The sequence below is a fragment of the Oncorhynchus mykiss genome, chromosome 4 (assembly GCF_057628025.1).
Source record: "Oncorhynchus mykiss isolate SJ-2025 chromosome 4, ASM5762802v1, whole genome shotgun sequence".
In the NCBI taxonomy this organism is placed as follows: domain Eukaryota; kingdom Metazoa; phylum Chordata; class Actinopteri; order Salmoniformes; family Salmonidae; genus Oncorhynchus; species Oncorhynchus mykiss.
Window position 1 is genome coordinate 91,805,001 of NC_143025.1, and position 20,378 is coordinate 91,825,378.

At 42.9% G+C, this 20,378-nt stretch overlaps 1 protein-coding gene across 7 annotated transcripts in view; it reads left to right on the top strand.

The window, feature by feature from the left end:
- Positions 1 to 20,378, top strand: part of si:dkey-71h2.2 (low density lipoprotein receptor adapter protein 1) — a 136,243-nt gene that overhangs the window by 44,550 nt on the left and 71,315 nt on the right. For 6 of the 7 annotated variants that reach the window (XR_016495505.1, XM_090233314.1, XM_090233312.1 and 3 more), the window contains exons 2-3: positions 3,677 to 3,819; positions 6,594 to 6,706. Coding sequence is in view for 6 of the 7 variants with exons in the window: in XM_090233314.1 (XP_090089440.1) it covers positions 3,677 to 3,819; positions 6,594 to 6,706 (256 nt within the window). In the remaining variant the exon portion in view is untranslated. Of the gene's footprint in view, positions 1 to 3,676; positions 3,820 to 6,593; positions 6,707 to 14,916; positions 15,250 to 20,378 lie in introns of those variants that run through there. The other variant, XM_090233315.1, reaches the window with a different exon arrangement.

Here is a 20,378-nt window from a genome sequence, read left to right on the forward strand (position 1 = left end):
CATCCCCACTCCACCCTATCTACAGTATCTGTCTACTCCATCCCCACTCCACCCTATCTACAGTATCTGTCTACTCCATCCCCACTCCACCCTATCTACAGCATCTGTCTACTCCATCCCCACTCCACCCTATCTACAGCATCTGTCTACTCCATCCCCACTCCACCCTATCTACAGCATCTGTCTACTCCATCCCCACTCCACCCTATCTACAGCATCTGTCTACTCCATCCCCACTCCACCCTATCTACAGCATCTGTCTACTCCATCCCCACTCCACCCTATCTACAGCATCTGTCTACTCCATCCCCACTCCACCCTATCTATAGCATCTGTCTACTCCATCCCCACTCCACCCTATCTATAGCATCTGTCTACTCCATCCCCACTCCACCCTATCTACAGCATCTGTCTACTCCATCCCCACTTCACCCTATCTACAGTATCTGTCTACTTCATCCCCACCCTATCTACAGCCTACAGTATCTGTCTACTCCATCCCCACTTCACCCTATCTACAGCATCTGTCTACTCCATCCCCACTTCACCCTATCTACAGCATCTGTCTACTCCATCCCCACTCCACAGTATCTACAGCCTACAGCATCTGTCTACTCCACCCCCACTCCACCCTATCTACAGCATCTGTCTACTCCATCCCCACTCCACATTGCCTACAGCCTACAGCATCTGTCTACTCCATCCCCACTCCACCCTATCTACAGTATCTGTCTACTCCATCCCCACCCCCACCCTGTCTACAGCCTACAGTATCTTTCTAGGGTGGGGTTCACAACCTGTTTCACTGGAAGAGACCATTTGAGGGGAGCCGTGCAATACATATTTGCCCTTTTCAATACTGGCAATATTGGATATTTAGCACCATGGCTAGCAGTCAGGTCAAATTACCACAAAATCTGACATTGAGGTTCACAGTGGGGAGTGAATTCAGGGGCTGTCTGGTGAAGTTGCGGTGAGAATCGATTCGTACAATAAATTATACAGGAGTGATGTTACTTTTTTACTTCAAAACCTACCAAGGAAGAAAACCATTGTTCTCCAGTGTTTTCATTGAAATAACCACATCAAGCCCCGCGCGAGAAATGGAAAAAAATAAAACACACATACGGAAATATTAGAAGCAAACCAATGTATTTATTATCGCGCTCGAACTTAAAAAAAAAACAAAACAACGTGTGGTGTGTTTCTTCTTTGGCTGCTTTAGCTTCATTTATCATTAGTTAACATTCTACAAACACTCGCATTCTAGAATTACAAAAGCATGTTTAGCTAGCAACGTCCATAGAAATTCGCTATTACGTGTGCAAATCCTGTTAGTATTCTGGTAATAGACGCCTGATTCTATTTTGTGTGTTTTTTGGGCGTCCTTCCCTTGTGGACTAACTAAACCGGTATTATCGTAAATCCCGGTATGAGAGAAGGACGTTATGAGCGTATGGATACCGCCCAAATCCTAGTAATTACTGTAGTGTTTTTGCTGACATTACTGTAGTGGTTTTAGTTTGTATTTATCTTTGAGATAGAAGTGGGGGGCTTTCTCCTTGAGGAAACCTACTGGGCAAATACTAAGAGCAAATTTCCCATATCCTGTAGGACTGTAGGCTGAACAGGTAGATAGTTCAAAGCTTCTTCTCTTTTCTATAACCTGTAGGGATATACGGTGCATTCAGAAAGTGTTCAGACCTCATCCCTTATTCAGGGTAGCCTAGTGGTTAGAGTGTTGGACTAGTAACCGGAAGGTTGCAAGTTCAAACCCCCGAGCTGACCGAGCTGACCAATCTGTTGTTCTACCCACTGTTCATAGGCCGTCATTGAAAATAAGAATTTGTTCTTAACTGACTTGCCTAGTTAAATAATGGTAAAATTCCACATTTTGTTACGTTACAGCCTTATTCTAAATGGATTAAATATATAAAATCCTCGTCAATCTACACATAATACCCCATAATGATGAAGCGAAAACAGGTTTTTATAAAATAAATAAAAATTGCATGCACTTTCTGATTAATATTTGCCCAAATTTTTTAAACCTGTTAGTTTTGTCATTATGCGGTATTGTGTGTAGACTGATGAAGAATTTTTATTTTTTTTATAAATTATAGAATGAGGCTGTAACGTATGTCATCAGAATGGGTCAGATCAGCTTGGCAATGGCTGACAGTAACCAGAAAGGTTCCATATGCACGAGAAGCGTATTTGTCTTTCTCTCAATTTTATGCAGAAATGTGTTTACATCACTGTTAGTGAGAATTTCTCCTTGTTAGTGAGTACTTCTCCTTTCTCAAGATAATCCATCCCTCCTGACAGCTGTTGCATATCAAGAAGCTGATACAACAGCATGGTCATTACACAGGTGCACCTTGCGCTGGGGACAATAAATGGCCACTCTAAAATGTGCAGTTGTGTCACACAACACAATGTCTCCAGTTTTGAAGGATTGTGCAATTTGGCATGCTGACTGCAGGAATGTCCACCAGAACAGTTGCCAGATAATTTAATGTTCTTTTCTCTACTAATTTCATTTTAGAGAATTTGTCAGTACATCCAACCGGCCTCACAACCGCAGGTCAAGTGTAACCAGCCAGCCCAGGACCTCCACATTCAGCTTCTTCACCTGCGGGATCATCTAAGACCAGCCACTCTCCACAAACCGTCTCAGTGAAACTCCTCTGCGTGCTCGTCGTCCTCACCAGGGCCTTGTAGTTTGGCGTCGTAACCCGACTTCAGTGGGAAAATGCTCACCTTCGATGGCCACTGGCACACTGGAGACGTTCTTTAGGGATGAATCCCGGTTTCAAATGTACTGAGCAGATGGCAGACAGCATGTATGTTGTTGTGTGGGCGAGTGGTTTGCTGATGTCAACATTGTGAACAGAGTTCCCCATGGTGGAGTTATGATATGGGCAGGTATAAGCTACGGACAACAAACACAATTGGATTTTATCGATGGCAATTTGAATGCACAGAGATACAGTGACAACATCCTGAGGGCCATTGTCTTGCCATTCATCCTCCGTCATCACCTCAAGTTTCAGCATGATAATGCACAGCCCCATGTCGCAAGGATCTGTGCACAATCCCTGGAAGCTGAAAATGTCCCAGTTCTTCAATGGCCTGCATACTCACCAGACATGTCACCCATTGAGCATGTTTGGGATGCTCTGGATCGACGTGTACGACAGCGTGTTCCAGTTCAGGCCAACATCCAGCAACTTCACACAGCCATTGAAGAGGAGTGGGACAACATTCCACAGGCCACAAATCAACAGCCTGAACAACTCTATGTGAAGGAGATGTGTCACACTGCATGAAGCAATTGGTGGTCACACCAGATACTGACTGGTTTTCTGTTCCACGCCCCTACCTTTTTATTAAGGCATCTATGACCAACAGATGCATATCTGTATTCCCAGTCGTGTGAAATAAATAGATAAATAACTAAATAGATGTCTTGAAATTGTTGCATGCTGCGTTTTTATTTTTGTTCAGTGTACATACATGGTATTTTTTGCTATATTTACATTGGTTGATATTTTGCTTTCGATACTGTATTTCCACCAATCACATTTCGTCCCCAATCACAAATTAAACTTTTAACCATTTGTCCAATCACATCCCATTAATTGTACACGCGTTGTGTTTTCTGTCCAATCAGAGCTGCCGGAGAACTGGACAGACACCAAGGAGACCCTATTGGAAGGGATGGTTTTCCAGGTCAAGTACCTGGGGATGACTCTGGTGGGACAGCCTAAAGGAGAGGACATGGCCGCTGCAGCTATACACAGGATAGTCTCTACGGTGAGTTAGGGCCTGCCTGCCTGCCTGCCTGCCTGCCTGCCTGCCTGTCTGCCTGCCTGTCTGCCTGTCTGTCTGTCTGCCTGCCTGCCTGCCAGCCTACCTGCCTACCTGTCTGCCTGCCTGTCTGCCTGTCTGCCTGTCTGCCTGTCTGTCTGTCTGCCTACCTGCCTGCCTGCCTGCCAGCCTACCTGCCTACCTGTCTGCCTGCCTGTCTGTCTGTCTGCCTGCCTACCTGCCTGCCTGCCTGCCAGCCTACCTGCCTACCTGTCTGCCTGCCTGTCTGCCTGTCTGCCTGCCTGCCTGCCTGCCTGCCTGTCTGCCTGTCTGCCTGTCTGTCTGTCTGCCTACCTGCCTGCCTGCCTGCCAGCCTACCTGCCTACCTACCTGCCTGCCTGCCTGCCTGCCTGCCTGCCTGCCTGCCTGCCTGCCTGCCTGCCCGCCTGCCTGCCTGCCCGCCGGCATGCCTGCCTGCCTGTCTGCCTGCCTGCCTAGAGTAGTATGATAGTTCATAATTTTTTGATAAAGACATATTAGCGCCTTGGGTTTGAGAAAAGCGCTTTACAAATTAAATGTATTATTATTATATTCACACAGTCTACTAATCCTTTTTAGCTGATCAAATTACATCCTGTGTTGATTTGATGGCCTCATAAGATACTCTGAATCCAAGCATTCTGCTAGTGCTCTGGTCTACTGATCAAGATACTCTGAATCCAAGCATTCTGCTAGTGCTCTGGTCTACTGATCCAGATACTCTGAATCCAAGCATTCTGCTAGTGCTCTGGTCTACTGATCCAGATGCTCTGAATCCAAGCATTCTGCTGGTGCTCTGGTCTACTGATCCAGATACTCTGAATCCAAGCATTCTGCTGGTGCTCTGGTCTACTGATCCAGACAGTGTTAGCATGTTAGCATGAAGGTCATATTGGAAGCACACTGAGACCAGGATTATCTGTCAGCAGCCCAATGTGCTCCAGTTACAACATAACTACATGACACACACACACACACACACACACCAACTTAACAGCACAACAAAGCAGTCTTGCAACTCAAGGGTGGTCTGTCTGTCTGTCTGTCTGTCTATAACACTAGGCTGTTTTACTATTTTTTTAAAATTTGTATTATGTTTTCTGAAGCTGTAATCAAACTGTTATTTCTATAACCACCTACTGGGACAAATACACATGAAAGCATTTAAATGACCCCCAGTTTCTCTCTCTCTTTCTCTCTCTCTCTCTCACTCACTCACTCACTCACTCACTCACTCACTCACTCACTCACTCACTCACTCACTCACTCACTCACTCACTCACACACTCACTCACTCACTCACTCACTCACTCACTCACTCACTCACTCACTCACTCACTCACTCACTCACTCACTCACTCACTCACTCACACACACACACACACACACACACACAACTCAACCAGACCCCCAGCCAGACCAGCTGGCTGGAGTAAGATTCAATTGATTTACTGTCGAAGGAGAAATAACACCGGAAGTCAATTGTCTCCCAGTTCCCTTGGAAACCAAGCATCCTAAACAGTGTTATTAGGATAATTGTTTGCCAGTCATTTTCCATCAGCTGAGGTTACATCTAAACCCAGGGACTGAACCTGGCAGAAAAAAAAAACTACTAATACTTTAATAATGACAGTAAAACTCCCACAGCTTAAAAACAACATCCTCACTTCTCGTTATAACACTATTGCCTCCATCTCGGATTTTACATATGCTTTGTTAAAATACTGTTAGCTCCATGCTACTGTTAGTGTCTACAGGGAGGAGGCCTGTTATTGTCTCCAGGGAGGAGGCCTGTTAGCTCCATGCTACTGTTAGTGTCTACAGGGAGGAGGCCTGTTAGCTTCATGATACTGTTATTGTCTCCAGGGAGGAGGCCTGTTAGCTCCATGCTACTGTTAATGTCTACAGAGAGGAGGCCTGTTAGTTCCATGCTACTGTTAATGTCTACAGAGAGGAGGCCTGTTAGCTCCATGATAGTGTTAGTGTCTACAGAGAGGAGGCCTGTTAGCGCCATGATACTGTTATTGTCTACAGAGAGGAGGCCTGTTAGCTCCATGATACTGTTATTGTCTACAGAGAGGAGGCCTGTTAGCTCCATGATACTGTTATTGTCTACAGGGGAGGAGGCCTGTTAGCTCCATGATACTGTTAGTGTCTACAGGGGATGGAGGCCTGTTAGCTCCATGATACTGTTATTGTCTACAGGGGATGGAGGCCACACCAGAAGAGGAAGATGAGATGGCACCATTCACATCGTCCTTGACAAGTCCTCCTCTCGTCTCTTCCTCTCCTCTCGTCTCTGTCTTCTCTCCTCCACTCTTCCTCTCCTCTCTTCCTCTCTTCCTTTCCTCCTCTCCTTCTTCTGTCCTCTCCTGTCCTCTCCTCCTCTCCTCTTCCTCTCTCTCCTCTCCTCTCCTCCTCTCCTTCTGTCCTCTCCTGTCCTCTTCCTCTCTCTCCTCTCCTTCTCTTCCTCTCTTCTCCTCTCTTCCCCTCTCTTCCTTTCTTCCTCTTTTTTTCTCCTCTCCTAGCTACTCCCTATATAGTACACTACGATCAAAATGGTGGCTACTCCCTATATTCGCACTACTATCAAAATGATAGCTACTCCCTATATAGTGCACTACTTTGGTAGCTACTCCCTATGCGGTGCACTAAATGTTTAGTGAAGTATATGGAATAGGATGTGATTGAGGACACAGCCAGATTATAATTCCTTCTTGTGCGTGTTTGCGTCATCCCAGGCCCGGGCCAGTGCTAAGAAGTTCCGTAAGGTGACCTTGACCATCTCTCCTAAAGGAATCATCATCACAGACACAGAGACACTGGACCTCATAGAGAACGTCTCCATATACAGGTAAACAATACGACATCATAATGACATCATAGAGAACGTCTCCATATACAGGTAAACAATACGACATCATAATGACATCATAGAGAACGTCTCCATATACAGGTAAACAATACGACATCATAATGACATCATAGAGAACGTCTCCATATACAGGTAAACAATACGACATCATAATGACATCATAGAGAACGTCTCCATATACAGGTAAACAATACGACATCATAATGACATCATAGAGAACGTCTCCATATACAGGTAAACAATACGACATCATAATGACATCATAGAGAACGTCTCAATATACAGGTAAACAATACGACATCATAATGACATCATAGAGAACGTCTCCATATACAGGTAAACAATACGACATCATAATGACATCATAGAGAACGTCTCCATATACAGGTAAACAATACGACATCATAATGACATCATAGAGAACGTCTCCATATACAGGTAAACAATACGACATCATAATGACATCATAGACGTATTATGTACAGGTAAACAATACGACATCATAATGACATCATAGAGAACGTCTCCATATACAGGTAACAATACGACATCATAATGACATCATAGAGAACGTCTCCATATACAGGTAACAATACGACATCATAATGACATCATAGAGAACGTCTCCATATACAGGTAAACAATACGACATCATAGAAAACGTCTCCATATACAGGTTAACAATACGACATCATAATGACATCATAGAGAATGTCTCCATATACAGGTAAACAATACGACATCATAATGACATCATAGACGTATTATGTACAGGTAAACAATACGACATCATAATGACATCATAGAGAACGTCTCCATATACAGGTAAACAATACGACATCATAATGACATCATAGACGTATTATGTACAGGTAAACAATACGACATCATAATGACATCATAGAGAACGTCTCCATATACAGGTAAACAATACGACATCATAATGACATCATAGAGAACGTCTCCATATACAGGTAAACAATACGACATCATAATGACATCATAGAGAACGTCTCCATATACAGGTAAACAATACGACATCATAATGACATCATAGAGAACGTCTCCATATACAGGTAAACAATACGACATCATAATGACATCATAGAGAATGTCTCCATATACAGGTAAACAATACGACATCATAATGACATCATAGAGAACGTCTCCATATACAGGTAAACAATACGACATCATAATGACATCATAGAGAACGTCTCCATATACAGGTAAACAATACGACATCATAATGACATCATAGAGAACGTCTCCATATACAGGTAAACAATACGACATCATAATGACATCATAGAGAATGTCTCCATATACAGGTAAACAATACGACATCATAATGACATCATAGAGAACTTATCCATATACAGGTAAACAATATGACATCATAATGACATCATAGAGAACGTCTCCATATACAGGTAAACAATATGACATCATAATGACATCATAGAGAACGTCTCAGCCCAGTAGGGTCTCAGCTCTGTAGTGTCTCAGCTCAGTAGGGTCTCAGATCAGTAGGGTCTCAGCTCTGTAGGGTCTCAGCCACAGCGGGTCTCAGCTCAGTAGGGTCTCAGCCCAGTAGGGTCTCAGCTTAGAAGGGTCTCAGCCCAGTAGGGTCTCAGCCCAGTAGGGTCTCAGCTCAGTAGGGTCTCAGCTCAGTAGGGTCTCAGCTCTGTAGGGTCTCAGCTCAGTAGGGTCTCAGCCACAGTGGGTCTCAGCCCAGTAGTGTCTCAGCTCAGTAGGGTTTCAGCCCAGTAGGGTCTCGGCATAGGTCAAACACCACAACAATAGATACTCACAGGATAACGGACAAAGTGAGATGTAGGCACAAAAACAAAAGAGAGATCTCCAGAGACAACTGATTGGGTTTCATTTAAACCAAGGGAAAGGATGTGATTTGGTAAGGGAAAAGGAGCAGGTGTGTCTTCAGATTAGCGACTGATTGGCGACTAATGAGTGGCACCTGTGACTAGGGCAGAAGGAGAGAAAACAAATACACACAGGACACCTGTATCCGTAACACTTGGTTTCATCAGACCAGAGAATCTTGTTTTTCATTTTCTGAAAGTCCTTTAACTCCAATAGGGCTGTCATGTGCCTTTTAGTGAGGAGTGGCTTCCGTCTGGCCACTCTACCATAAAGGCCTGATTGGTAGAATGCTGCAGAGATGGTTGTCCTTCTGGAAGGTTCTCCCATCTCCACAGAGGAACTCTGGAGCTCTGTCAGAGTGACCATCGGGTTCTTGGTCACCTCCCTGACCAAGGCCCTTATCTCCCTATTGCTCAGTTTGGCCAGGCTGCCAGCTCTAGGAATAATCTTGGTTGTTCTAAACCTCTTCCATTTAAGGATGATTGAGGCCACTGTGTTCTTGGTACCCTTCCCCAGATCTGTGCCTCGACACAATCCTGTCTCGGAGCTCTACGGACAATTCCTTTGACCTCATGGCTTGGTTTTTGCTCTGACATGCACTGTCAACTGTAGGACCTTATATAGACAGATGTGTGCCTTTCCAAATCATGTCCAATCAATTGAATTTACTACAGGTGGACTCCAATCAAGTTGTAGAAATATATCAAGGATGATCAATGGAAACAGGATGTACCTGAGATCAATGTCAAGTCTCATAGGAAAGGGTCTGAATACTTATGTAAATAAGTTCTGTTTTTTATTTGTAATAAACCCTATTTCTAACCCTAACCCTATCCGTAACCATAACCCTATCCCTATCCCTAACCCTATTCCTAAACCTCCGCCCTACGTGATTGTGTGTATGTGAGGATGAGGCTCCCCCTACGTGATGGTGTGTATGTGAGGATGAGGCTCCCCCCTACGTGATGGTGTGTATATGTGTGTGTTTCAAGTTTTAATAATTATCCTCTACGGGATCGGTGTCCCTAAACCGGCACAGTTGTTGCTCAATATGTGACAAGATTGACGTTGTAAACAACGTTGTAAACAACAGCCAATTCCGGGACATGGACATGTCTGATATGGGCAGAAAGCTTACATTCTTGTTAACCTAACTGCACTCTCCAATTTTGCTTTAATAGCTACTGTAAAAACCACGCTATTTTCTGAGGATAGTCTACAACAACAAAACACTTATCACGGCAACTGTTTTGATACATTCCCATGTGAAGGTAAATAATGTACTTACATTCAGTAATCTGGCTCTGATTTGAAAGCTTGAGGGTCCCAGAGATAAAATGTAATCAAATCAAACTTTACACCCTTAACCAACAGTAGCATGCTTTTGTTTGATAAAATACATTTTTTATATTCAAAAAATTGAAATTTTAAAAAGAAAACGGTCCGATCCTTAATATTTAATGTCCTTATGCACAAGTTCAGTGAAATGTCTTTCTTGCCCTAAAAATAACAAGGTAGAACAAAAACACACAATAAAAAAAAGAAGAACATGAGAAAGAAGCTGTATAGAGGGGTAACGTGACTATATACAGGGTCAGTACCATATTAACAATGTACAGGGATACTGGAGTGATGGAGGTAGATATGTAGAGGGGTAACGTGACTATATACAGGGTCAGTACCATATTAACAATGTACAGGGATACTGGAGTGATTGAGGTAGATATGTATAGGGGTAACGTGACTATATACAGGGTCAGTACCATATTAACAATGTACAGGGATACTGGAGTGATGGAGGTAGATATGTAGAGGGGTAACGTGACTAATTACAGGGTCAGTACCATGTTAACAATGTACAGGGATACTGGAGTGATGGAGGTAGATATGTAGAGGGGTAACGTGACTAATTACAGGGTCAGTACCATGTTAACAATGTACAGGGATACTGGAGTGATGGAGGTAGATATGTAGAGGGGTAACGTGACTAATTACAGGGTCAGTACCATGTTAACAATGTACAGGGATACTGGAGTGATGGAGGTAGATATGTAGAGGTGTAAGGTGACTATATACAGGGTCAGTTCCTGTACCATATTAACAATGTACAGGGATACTGGAGTGATGGAGGTAGATATGTAGAGGGGTAAACATACTATATACAGGGTCAGTTCCTATACCATATTAACAATGTACAGGGATACTGGAGTGATAGAGGCAGATACAGTGAGCTCCAACAGTACAGTGCCTTGCGAAAGTATTCGGCCCCCTTGAACTTTGCGACCTTTTGCCACATTTCAGGCTTCAAACATAAATATATAAAACTGTATTTTTTTGTGAAGAATCAACAACAAGCGGGACACAATCATGAAGTGGAACGACATTTATTGGATATTTCAAACTTTTTTAACAAATCAAAAACAGAAAAATTGGGCGTGCAAAATTATTCAGCCCCCTTAAGTTAATACTTTGTAGCGCCACCTTTTGCTGCGATTACAGCTGTAAGTCGCTTGGGGTATGTCTCTATCAGTTTTGCACATCGAGAGACTGAAATTTTTTCCCATTCCTCCTTGCAAAACAGCTCGAGCTCAGTGAGGTTGGATGGAGAGCATTTGTGAACAGCAGTTTTCAGTTCTTTCCACAGATTCTCGATTGGATTCAGGTCTGGACTTTGACTTGGCCATTCTAACACCTGGATATGTTTATTTTTGAACCATTCCATTGTAGATTTTGCTTTATGTTTTGGATCATTGTCTTGTTGGAAGACAAATCTCCGTCCCAGTCTCAGGTCTTTTGCAGACTCCATCAGGTTTTCTATCAGAATGGTCCTGTATTTGGCTCCATCCATCTTCCCATCAATTTTAACCATCTTCCCTGTCCCTGCTGAAGAAAAGCAGGCCCAAACCATGATGCTGCCACCACCATGTTTGACAGTGGGGATGGTGTGTTCAGCTGTGTTGCTTTTACGCCAAACATAACGTTTTGCATTGTTGCCAAAAAGTTCAATTTTGGTTTCATCTGACCAGAGCACCTTCTTCCACATGTTTGGTGTGTCTCCCAGGTGGCTTGTGGCAAACTTTAAACGACACTTTTTATGGATATCTTTAAGAAATGTCTTTCTTCTTGCCACTCTTCCATAAAGGCCAGATTTGTGCAATATACGACTGATTGTTGTCCTATGGACAGAGTCTCCCACCTCAGCTGTAGATCTCTGCAGTTCATCCAGAGTGATCATGGGCCTCTTGGCTGCATCTCTGATCAGTCTTCTCCTTGTATGAGCTGAAAGTTTAGAGGGACGGCCAGGTCTTGGTAGATTTGCAGTGGTCTGATACTCCTTCCATTTCAATATTATCGCTTGCACAGTGCTCCTTGGGATGTTTAAAGCTTGGGAAATCTTTTTGTATCCAAATCCGGCTTTAAACTTCTTCACAACAGTATCTCGGACCTGCCTGGTGTGTTCCTTGTTCTTCATGATGCTCTCTGCGCTTTTAACGGACCTCTGAGACTATCACAGTGCAGGTGCATTTATACAGAGACTTGATTACACACAGGTGGATTGTATTTATCATCATTAGTCATTTAGGTCAACATTGGATCATTCAGAGATCCTCACTGAACTTCTGGAGAGAGTTTGCTGCACTGAAAGTAAAGGGGCTGAATAATTTTGCACTCCAAATTTTTCAGTTTTTGATTTGTTAAAAAAGTTTGAAATATCCAATAAATGTCGTTACACTTCATGATTGTGTTGTTGATTCTTGTTGATTCTTCACAAAAAAATACAGTTTTATATCTTTATGTTTGAAGCCTGAAATGTGGCAAAAGGTCGCAAAGTTCAAGGGGGCCGAATACTTTCGCAAGGCACTGTATTGGGACAGTGAGACATGTTTTCTTGTTGTTGTTGTTTCTGTGTTCCAGCACTTTGGATTTAAAATGATACAATGACTACGAGGTTAAAGGTCAGACTGTCAGCTTTAATTTTAGGGTATTTTCATCCGTATCGGGTGAACCGTTTAGAAATTACAGCACTTTTTCTACATAGTCCCCCCCATTTTAGGGGACCAAAAATATTGTGACAAATGCACTTATAGGTGTATTTAACAGACCTGGGCAGAAAATAGTTGTATTTTGTAGTTTATTTGACAATACCAACTTTTAATATACTCGAGGTAGTCTTATAAAGTTATATTTATTTGATATTCAAATGTGCCCATTACAGAAATCTGGCCACACTGAACACACACTGAACACACACTGAACACACACTGAACACACACTGAACACACACTGAACACACACAGGACATTTGAACGTAAAAAAAAAAAGAGTTTTTCATTAAAATGCGTTTTTAGGCAGAAATGCCTTCTTGAACATGTGAACTTTCATGTGCCTTAATAACAAACGTGTATGTAATCTGTAAATATATATACATCAAATCTGAAATCACTGAACTGTTTAGACATGGATAAAATACTGAATCTAGCCTAGCCATGATTGGTTGAGATAATGACACAATGCTGCTCTCTGCTACCGTGGATACATGAACCACCCATTGGATTTACTAATCATTTCATCATTGACTACGTGCAAAGTGTAGCTACAGCTTTCAATACCAGTGTGGTCCTGAATACAGCTGCTGGTATCAGCTAAAGCTGTTTTCGGTGGCTAAAGCAGGTTGAAGCCGAGCGTGAAGATTTATTTTGAAAGGGTTTCAGTCTGCCGTCTGTGAATCATCATCATCCGGTAACACCGGTAAGAGACTACAGTTAAAATACCAAGATAGCTACATGTACATATGTTTATTGTCTCAACTGTAAATGTAAAAAAAAAAAAAAATCATTTCCATTGCTATCTAATTGTTAGCTATATAGCTAGACAGTTATAGCTTGCTTCATTACGCATTAGAGCTATTGTTTACAGATGGCTCGTTGCGGGACGAAGCGACGTTAAGACAGCTCGTTGAGCTGGCCAGTTGCATTCTGCTGTTTAATGTTGATTGCTGATGTGCTAAACCAGTGGTTCCCCGACCAGGGGGTACTAGGACCACAGCGTAGCATAGTGGTTAGAGTGTTGGACTAGCATCCGAAAGGTTGCAGGTTCAAATCCCTGAGTTGACAAGGTGAAAATCTGTCTTTCTGCCCCTGAACAGTTCAGTTAAAACACTGTTCCTAGGCCGTCATTGAAAATAATCATTTGTTCTTAACTGACTTGCCTAGTTAAATAACTCTGGGCAGATCAAAATATGGTGCATTAACCTGAAAAAGGTTGGACACCACTGTGCTAAATCAAGAATGAGATGATTATCTTTTTCATGTTTTAACTAGCTAGCTACTGAGAATAGTCCCTGTGTTGCGAATGCTAAATCAAACCCCATTTTATGTTATAGGGACACGTGCTAAGTGTGAAATGATAGTTAACTAGCTAGCTATTGGATTATTCAACTAGCTAGCTAGCTGTTGGATTATTCAACTAGCTAGCTAGCTATTGGATTATTCAACTAGCTGACTAGCTATTGGATTATTCAACTAGCTGGCTTGCTATTGGATTATTCAACTAGCTGGCTAGCTATTGGATTATTCAACTAGCTGGCTAGCTATTGGATTATTCAACTAGCTGACTAGCTATTGGATTATTTAACTAGCTGACTAGCTATTGGATTATTCAACTAGCTGGCTAGCTATTGGATTATTCAACTAGCTGGCTAGCTATTGGATTATTCAACTAGCTGGCTAGCTATTGGATTATTCAACTAGCTGGCTAGCTATTGGATTATTCAACTAGCTAGCTAGCTATTGGATTATTCAACTAGCTGGCTAGCTATTGGATTATTCAACTAGCTGACTAGCTATTGGATTATTCAACTAGCTGGCTAGCTATTGGATTATTCAACTAGCTGGCTAGCTATTGGATTATTCAACTAGCTGGCTAGCTAGATGAATACCATTTACATCCAGCCAGCTGGTAATCATGAAGCTAAATGTGTGCCAAATCTAGCTAATTATCTTGTCTGCATTGCCATTGTTGGGCTGAAAGCAGGTTAAGTACAGCTGTAGCGTTCAACTGGCTATATGACATGAATTAATGTTTTAACCTATTATCCTGGAATTTGACTTTCAACATAAACCTGCTCTCCGCCACCAGTACAAGGAGATGATCGAGGACAAGCAACACTTCGGGGTATTTTGTCTTTGTACTTTGAGCTGATTGGTTGAACATGGGGGACAATGAATGTTATTGCTGGTATGTGATGTCTTGTATATTTTAGTCTGTTTTCCTCCTGTTTTTTAGTTTGTTTTCCTCCTTTACAGCTGTCATGGTCTGGAGCCTGGTGATGTTGTGGCCAAGGAGCTTTCACTGTGCAATGTTCCTCCCAGAGAGGTGAAAACATCCCCCGGGACTGGACACAACCCAGCAAACATATATTTTTCAGAAGATCAGGACTTTTGCAATGAAAAAATCCATGGAAATATGCTCCCAGATTAATTTGTTCATATCATAACCTGAACCAAAGTTACTCAAAGGATCTGATGATATAGGCCTAGATGTTTTTAACGTTTTTACATTCATGTGTTTTAAGGGTTTCCTAATTGTAGGCTACGATCATTAGCGTTTTGAAGTTAAGAAAATATTTTATTGTTGTTTGTTTGATTTGTTTATTGTTTTTGGTTTTTTAAAGCACTACCTCACTGCTTTACCACATGGCCACAGTCACACGTGTTCCAACGTGAATTATTTAGGTGATGCGTGTGTCTAAGGCTTTAGAGGGTTTTTGCTAAACGAGCGTAAACAGAGAACAGCATTGTAACTGTGTCTTTTATTATACAACAATAATACCGTGAATGGTTTGCCTGATGGTGTACCGTGGTGAGATGAATATTTTGGCAATTTGGTGAAAGGATTCCCTTTTCTAAATGTGTTTCCAAAAAGGATTTATGTAGAGCAAGTGTGACAGATCGCAATGTTGAAATGAACCTTTTTCTCCTAAATGGGATTATAAGTGTATTAACTTTTTTTTAAAGCGGCATCACTCATTACTTCCCCCCTGTTTCCCCACAACTACAGTGATATTTGATTTTAATAATTTAATAATTAATCCTAATTAGCTGATGCCAATGGCGACAGGCTTGTCTTACTTGGGTCTGACACACAAAGAAAAAGACTACAGACAAAGGACTTGACAATTTACTTGCACGTATGTAAATTGTCATTTTGCAGCTCTTCAGTCTTTACTCAGTCTATCTTTCCAATGTAAAAACACCATTTCAGATGTTAAGAACACAAGACTGAAAAGATCTGGTGGGTCACAAATACAGGTCTCAGAAAAATTAAATAATATTTGGAAGTATATTTGATGAGTAAAAAAAGTAGAACTTCTAAAAAGTTATACTTTTGACTCATCTGTCCAACGAACATTCTTCCAAGAGTCTTGATGATCACGCAGGTGCTTTTTTTTGTCTAAACTTGAGTCAACTTTTTGGATGAGATGAGACCCGTTTATATCTGGTGAAAACCAAACACTGCATTCCACAGTAAGAAACTCATACCAACGGTTTTCAAGCATCAATCAATCAAATGTTTTTTATAAAGCCCTTTTATTACATCAGCCGATGTCACAAAGTGCTATACAGAAACCTAGAACAAAACAACCGACGTGTTGGTGAGAGTCTCATCTTTCCATAGAGGGGTCGTAATAGTGCTGTAATTTCGAAACAGTTCACCCGATATAGATGAAAATACCCTAAAATTAAAGCTGACACTCTACACTTTAACTCCGTAGTCATTGTATCATTTCAAATCCAAAGTGCTGGAACACAGAAACAACAACAACAAGAAAACATGTGTCACTGTCCCAATACTGTTGGAGCTCACTGTATGTATAGGGTTACGGTGACTAGGCATCAAGTTGTCCTGGCACCACACTACCAGGTCTCTGACCTCCTCCCTGTAGGCTAACTCATCGTCGTCTGTGATCAGGCCTACCACCGTTGTGTCGTCAGCAAACTTAATGATGGTGTTGGCGTCGTCACGCAATCATGGGTGAACAGGGAGTACAGGAGGGGACTAAGCACACAACCCTGTGGAGCCCCCGTGTTGGGGGTCAGTGTGGCGGCGGTGATGTTGCCTACCCTCACCCACTCGGGGTTCGGCCCGTCAGAAAGTCCAGGATCCAGTTGCAGAGGGGAGATGTTCAGTCCCCGCGTCCTGAGCTTGGTGATGAGATTGGAGGGCACTATGGTGTTGAACGCTGAGCTGTGGTGTTATGGTGTTGAACGCTGAGCTGTAGTCAATGAACAGCATTCTCACATAGGTATTCCTCTTATCTAGGTGGGTGAGGACAGTATGGATCTGTTGGGGTGGTATGTAAATTGGAGTAGGTCTGGGATGGGTAGAGATAATGTGTTGCCATAACCAGCCTCTCAAAGCACTTCCTGATTACAGAAGTGAGTCCTACAGGCTGGTAGTCAGTGTGGCATGAATCCTTAAGAGTTCTAGGGAACAGGAATGATGGTGGTCATTTTAAGTGGGAACTACAGACTGTGTCAAGGAGAAGTTGAAAATGTACCTTAATATGCCTGCCAGCGTGTGTATGTGTGTGTGTGTGTGTGTGTGTGTGTGTGTGTTTGGTCCAGGGTATTGTAATACAGACTAGTCTCTGATCCTCATATGGCCTTCTGGACTAGGATCAGTGGGAGTGGGGCTGTCGCACAGGACAAGAGACCCATTGGCCAGAAACTGGTTGAATAAATGTTGTTTCCAAGACATTTCAACCCCCCCCCCCCCCAAAAAAAAATAAATAAAAAAAAACAAATCTGTGACGATGTTGAATCAACGTGGAAAACTAAACTAAATGCATTTACAAAAAAGTAATCAACGTAATTATTTTATTTTTTTAACCTAAATCCAATGACCTGCTGAATGTTTTTTGTTGATGTCATGTTAAATTCACATTAGTTGTCAACTCAACCAAGTGGAAATCAAAACTAGATGTTGAACTGAGGTCTGTTCCCAGTGGGGAGTGTGTGTGTTGGAAAGAGGGGGTTGATTGTGTTAGCATATCTTGTCTTATCCAAGTGTGTGTGTGTGTGTGTGTGTGTGTGTGTGTGTGTGTGTGTGTGTCTCTGTTAAGACGGATCAGCAGGGGTAGCCTTCTTATCAGCTACAGCAGACCACGGGCCAGGGGAATCATCCTTCCCTTTCATCCTCTTCTCCCCTCCATCACCCCCTCTCCTTTCCATCACCTCCTCTCCTCTCCATCACCCTATCTTCTCCTTGCCCCCTCCTTTTCCCTTCTCTCCTGTCCGAGGAGACTCCCTCTCTGTCTCTCTCTTTGTCTCTCTCTATCCATCTGACAAACATTTCTCTTCATAGCCCAGTAATAATTGTCCTCTTCTGTGCCCATACTAGGGACGTCAAACGGATGGTGGTGGTGGGGGGGGCTGTGTATGGAGGAGGAAGGGGTGCTGTGTGTGTTTCTTAATGAGTGTGTGTGCATTGAAAACCACCTCAGGCCAGACTTGAACGAATGCAAAACTAACACTGAGGCTGTGGATAGGAGGAGGGTGAGGAGAGGGGGAGTGGGAGGGGGTGGAGAGAGGGGGGGTGGGAGGGGGTGGAGAGAGGGGGGTGAGGAGAAAGGGGGATGGGAGGTTGGTGAGGCGGGGTGGGGGGTGAGGAGAGGGGGGTGGGGGGGTGAGGAGAGAGGAGGAAACATCCTCAGCTTTTACTATACATCTTGGTTGGTATTCTCTCCTCTCTCCTCACCACAGCTGTACAGCTGGAACAGAAACAAGACCTCATCGTTTAGTTGAGTCATGATGAAATGTGACAGTCCGTCTCCTGTTATTGATTATTGATGTTATTTTTTGTCAGTTCAGGCTAAAGATAAAAGACAAAAAAAAAAACTCAGGGTCAGGGTCAGGGCAGGCAGGGTCAGGGCATGCAGGCTCAGGGCAGGCAGGGTCAGGCTCAGGGTCAGGGTCAGGGCAGGCAGGGTCAGGGTCAGGGCATGCAGGCTCAGGGCAGGCAGGCTCAAGGTCAGGGTCAGGGCAGGCAGGCTCAGGGTCAGGGCATGCAGGCTCAGGGTCAGGGTCAGGCTAGGCAGAATGGTCAAAACCGGGAAAACTAGGAAAAAGACAGGAGCAAGGGGAAACCGCTGGTAGGCTTGACAAACAGAGAACACAGGTAGAAATACACAGGGGATCATGGGGAAGATGGGTGACACCTGGAGGGGGGGGAGACAATCCCAATGACAGGTGAAACAGATCAGGATGTGACAAAAAGTTTGGACATAACTACTCATCCAAGGGTTTTTCTTTATTTTTAACTATTTTCTACATTTGGCCTCATTAAAAAAATAAACCATTCACTGAATCGTCTAGGGGGGGGGGGGGGCATTAGCTCTGTTCATGGACAAATCCAGAAGGTTTTAGAACTACACAAATCAAGGACTACACACACTCTCAATGCTTTGTCGGTCACAGAATGGAATTCACAACCCAACGCAATGCAACAAACTCCAGGGTTTTTTAAAAGTATATTATCTTGATTTAAAATGTTTCCGACCGTCAACGTAGTTGTTTTTAACCGTGAGCCGACCCAACGGATTGGAAGAATGTTGTGAAACTTGAATATCCGACCAGATTCAGGACTCTGAACACACACACGCACACACACACACATACCCTCTTCATATGTGAAACGTGTTATAGTCCTAGCTAGTAACTCCCACTTCTTGATTACAGTGCCTTGCGAAAGTATTCGGCCCCCTTGAACTTTGCGACCTTTTGCCACATTTCAGGCTTCAAACATAAAGATATAAAACTGTATTTTTTTGTGAAGAATCAACAAGAATCAACAACACAATCATGAAGTGGAACGACATTTATTGGATATTTCAAACTTTTTTAACAAACCAAAAACTGAAAAATTGGGCGTGCAAAATTATTCAGCCCCTTTACTTTCAGTGCAGCAAACTCTCTCCAGAAGTTCAGCGAGGATCTCTGAATGATCCAATGTTGACCTAAATGACTAATGATGATAAATACAATCCACCTGTGTGTAATCATGTCTCCGTATAAATGCACCTGCACTGTGATAGTCTCAGAGGTCCGTTAAAAGCGCAGAGAGCATCATGAAGAACAAGGAACACACCAGGCAGGTCCGAGATACTGTTGTGAAGAGGTTTAAAGCTGGATTTGGATACAAAAAGATTTCCCAAGCTTTAAACATCCCAAGGAGCACTGTGCAAGCGATAATATTGAAATGGAAGGAGTATCAGACCACTGCAAATCTACCAAGACCTGGCCGTCCCTCTAAACTTTCAGCTCATACAAGGAGAAGACTGATCAGAGATGCAGCCAAGAGGCCCATGATCACTCTGGATGAACTGCAGAGATCTACAGCTGAGGTGGGAGACTCTGTCCATAGGACAACAATCAGTCGTATATTGCACAAATCTGGCCTTTATGGAAGAGTGGCAAGAAGAAAGCCATTTCTTAAAGATATCCATAAAAAGTGTTGTTTAATGTTTGCCACAAGCCACCTGGGAGACACACCAAACATGTGGAAGAAGGTGCTCTGGTCAGATGAAACCAAAATGGAACTTTTTGGCAACAATGCAAAACGTTATGTTTGGCGTAAAAGCAACACAGCTGAACACACCATCCCCACTGTCAAACATGGTGGTGGCAGCATCATGGTTTGGGCCTGCTTTTCTTCAGCAGGGACAGGGAAGATGGTTAAAATTGATGGGAAGATGGATGGAGCCAAA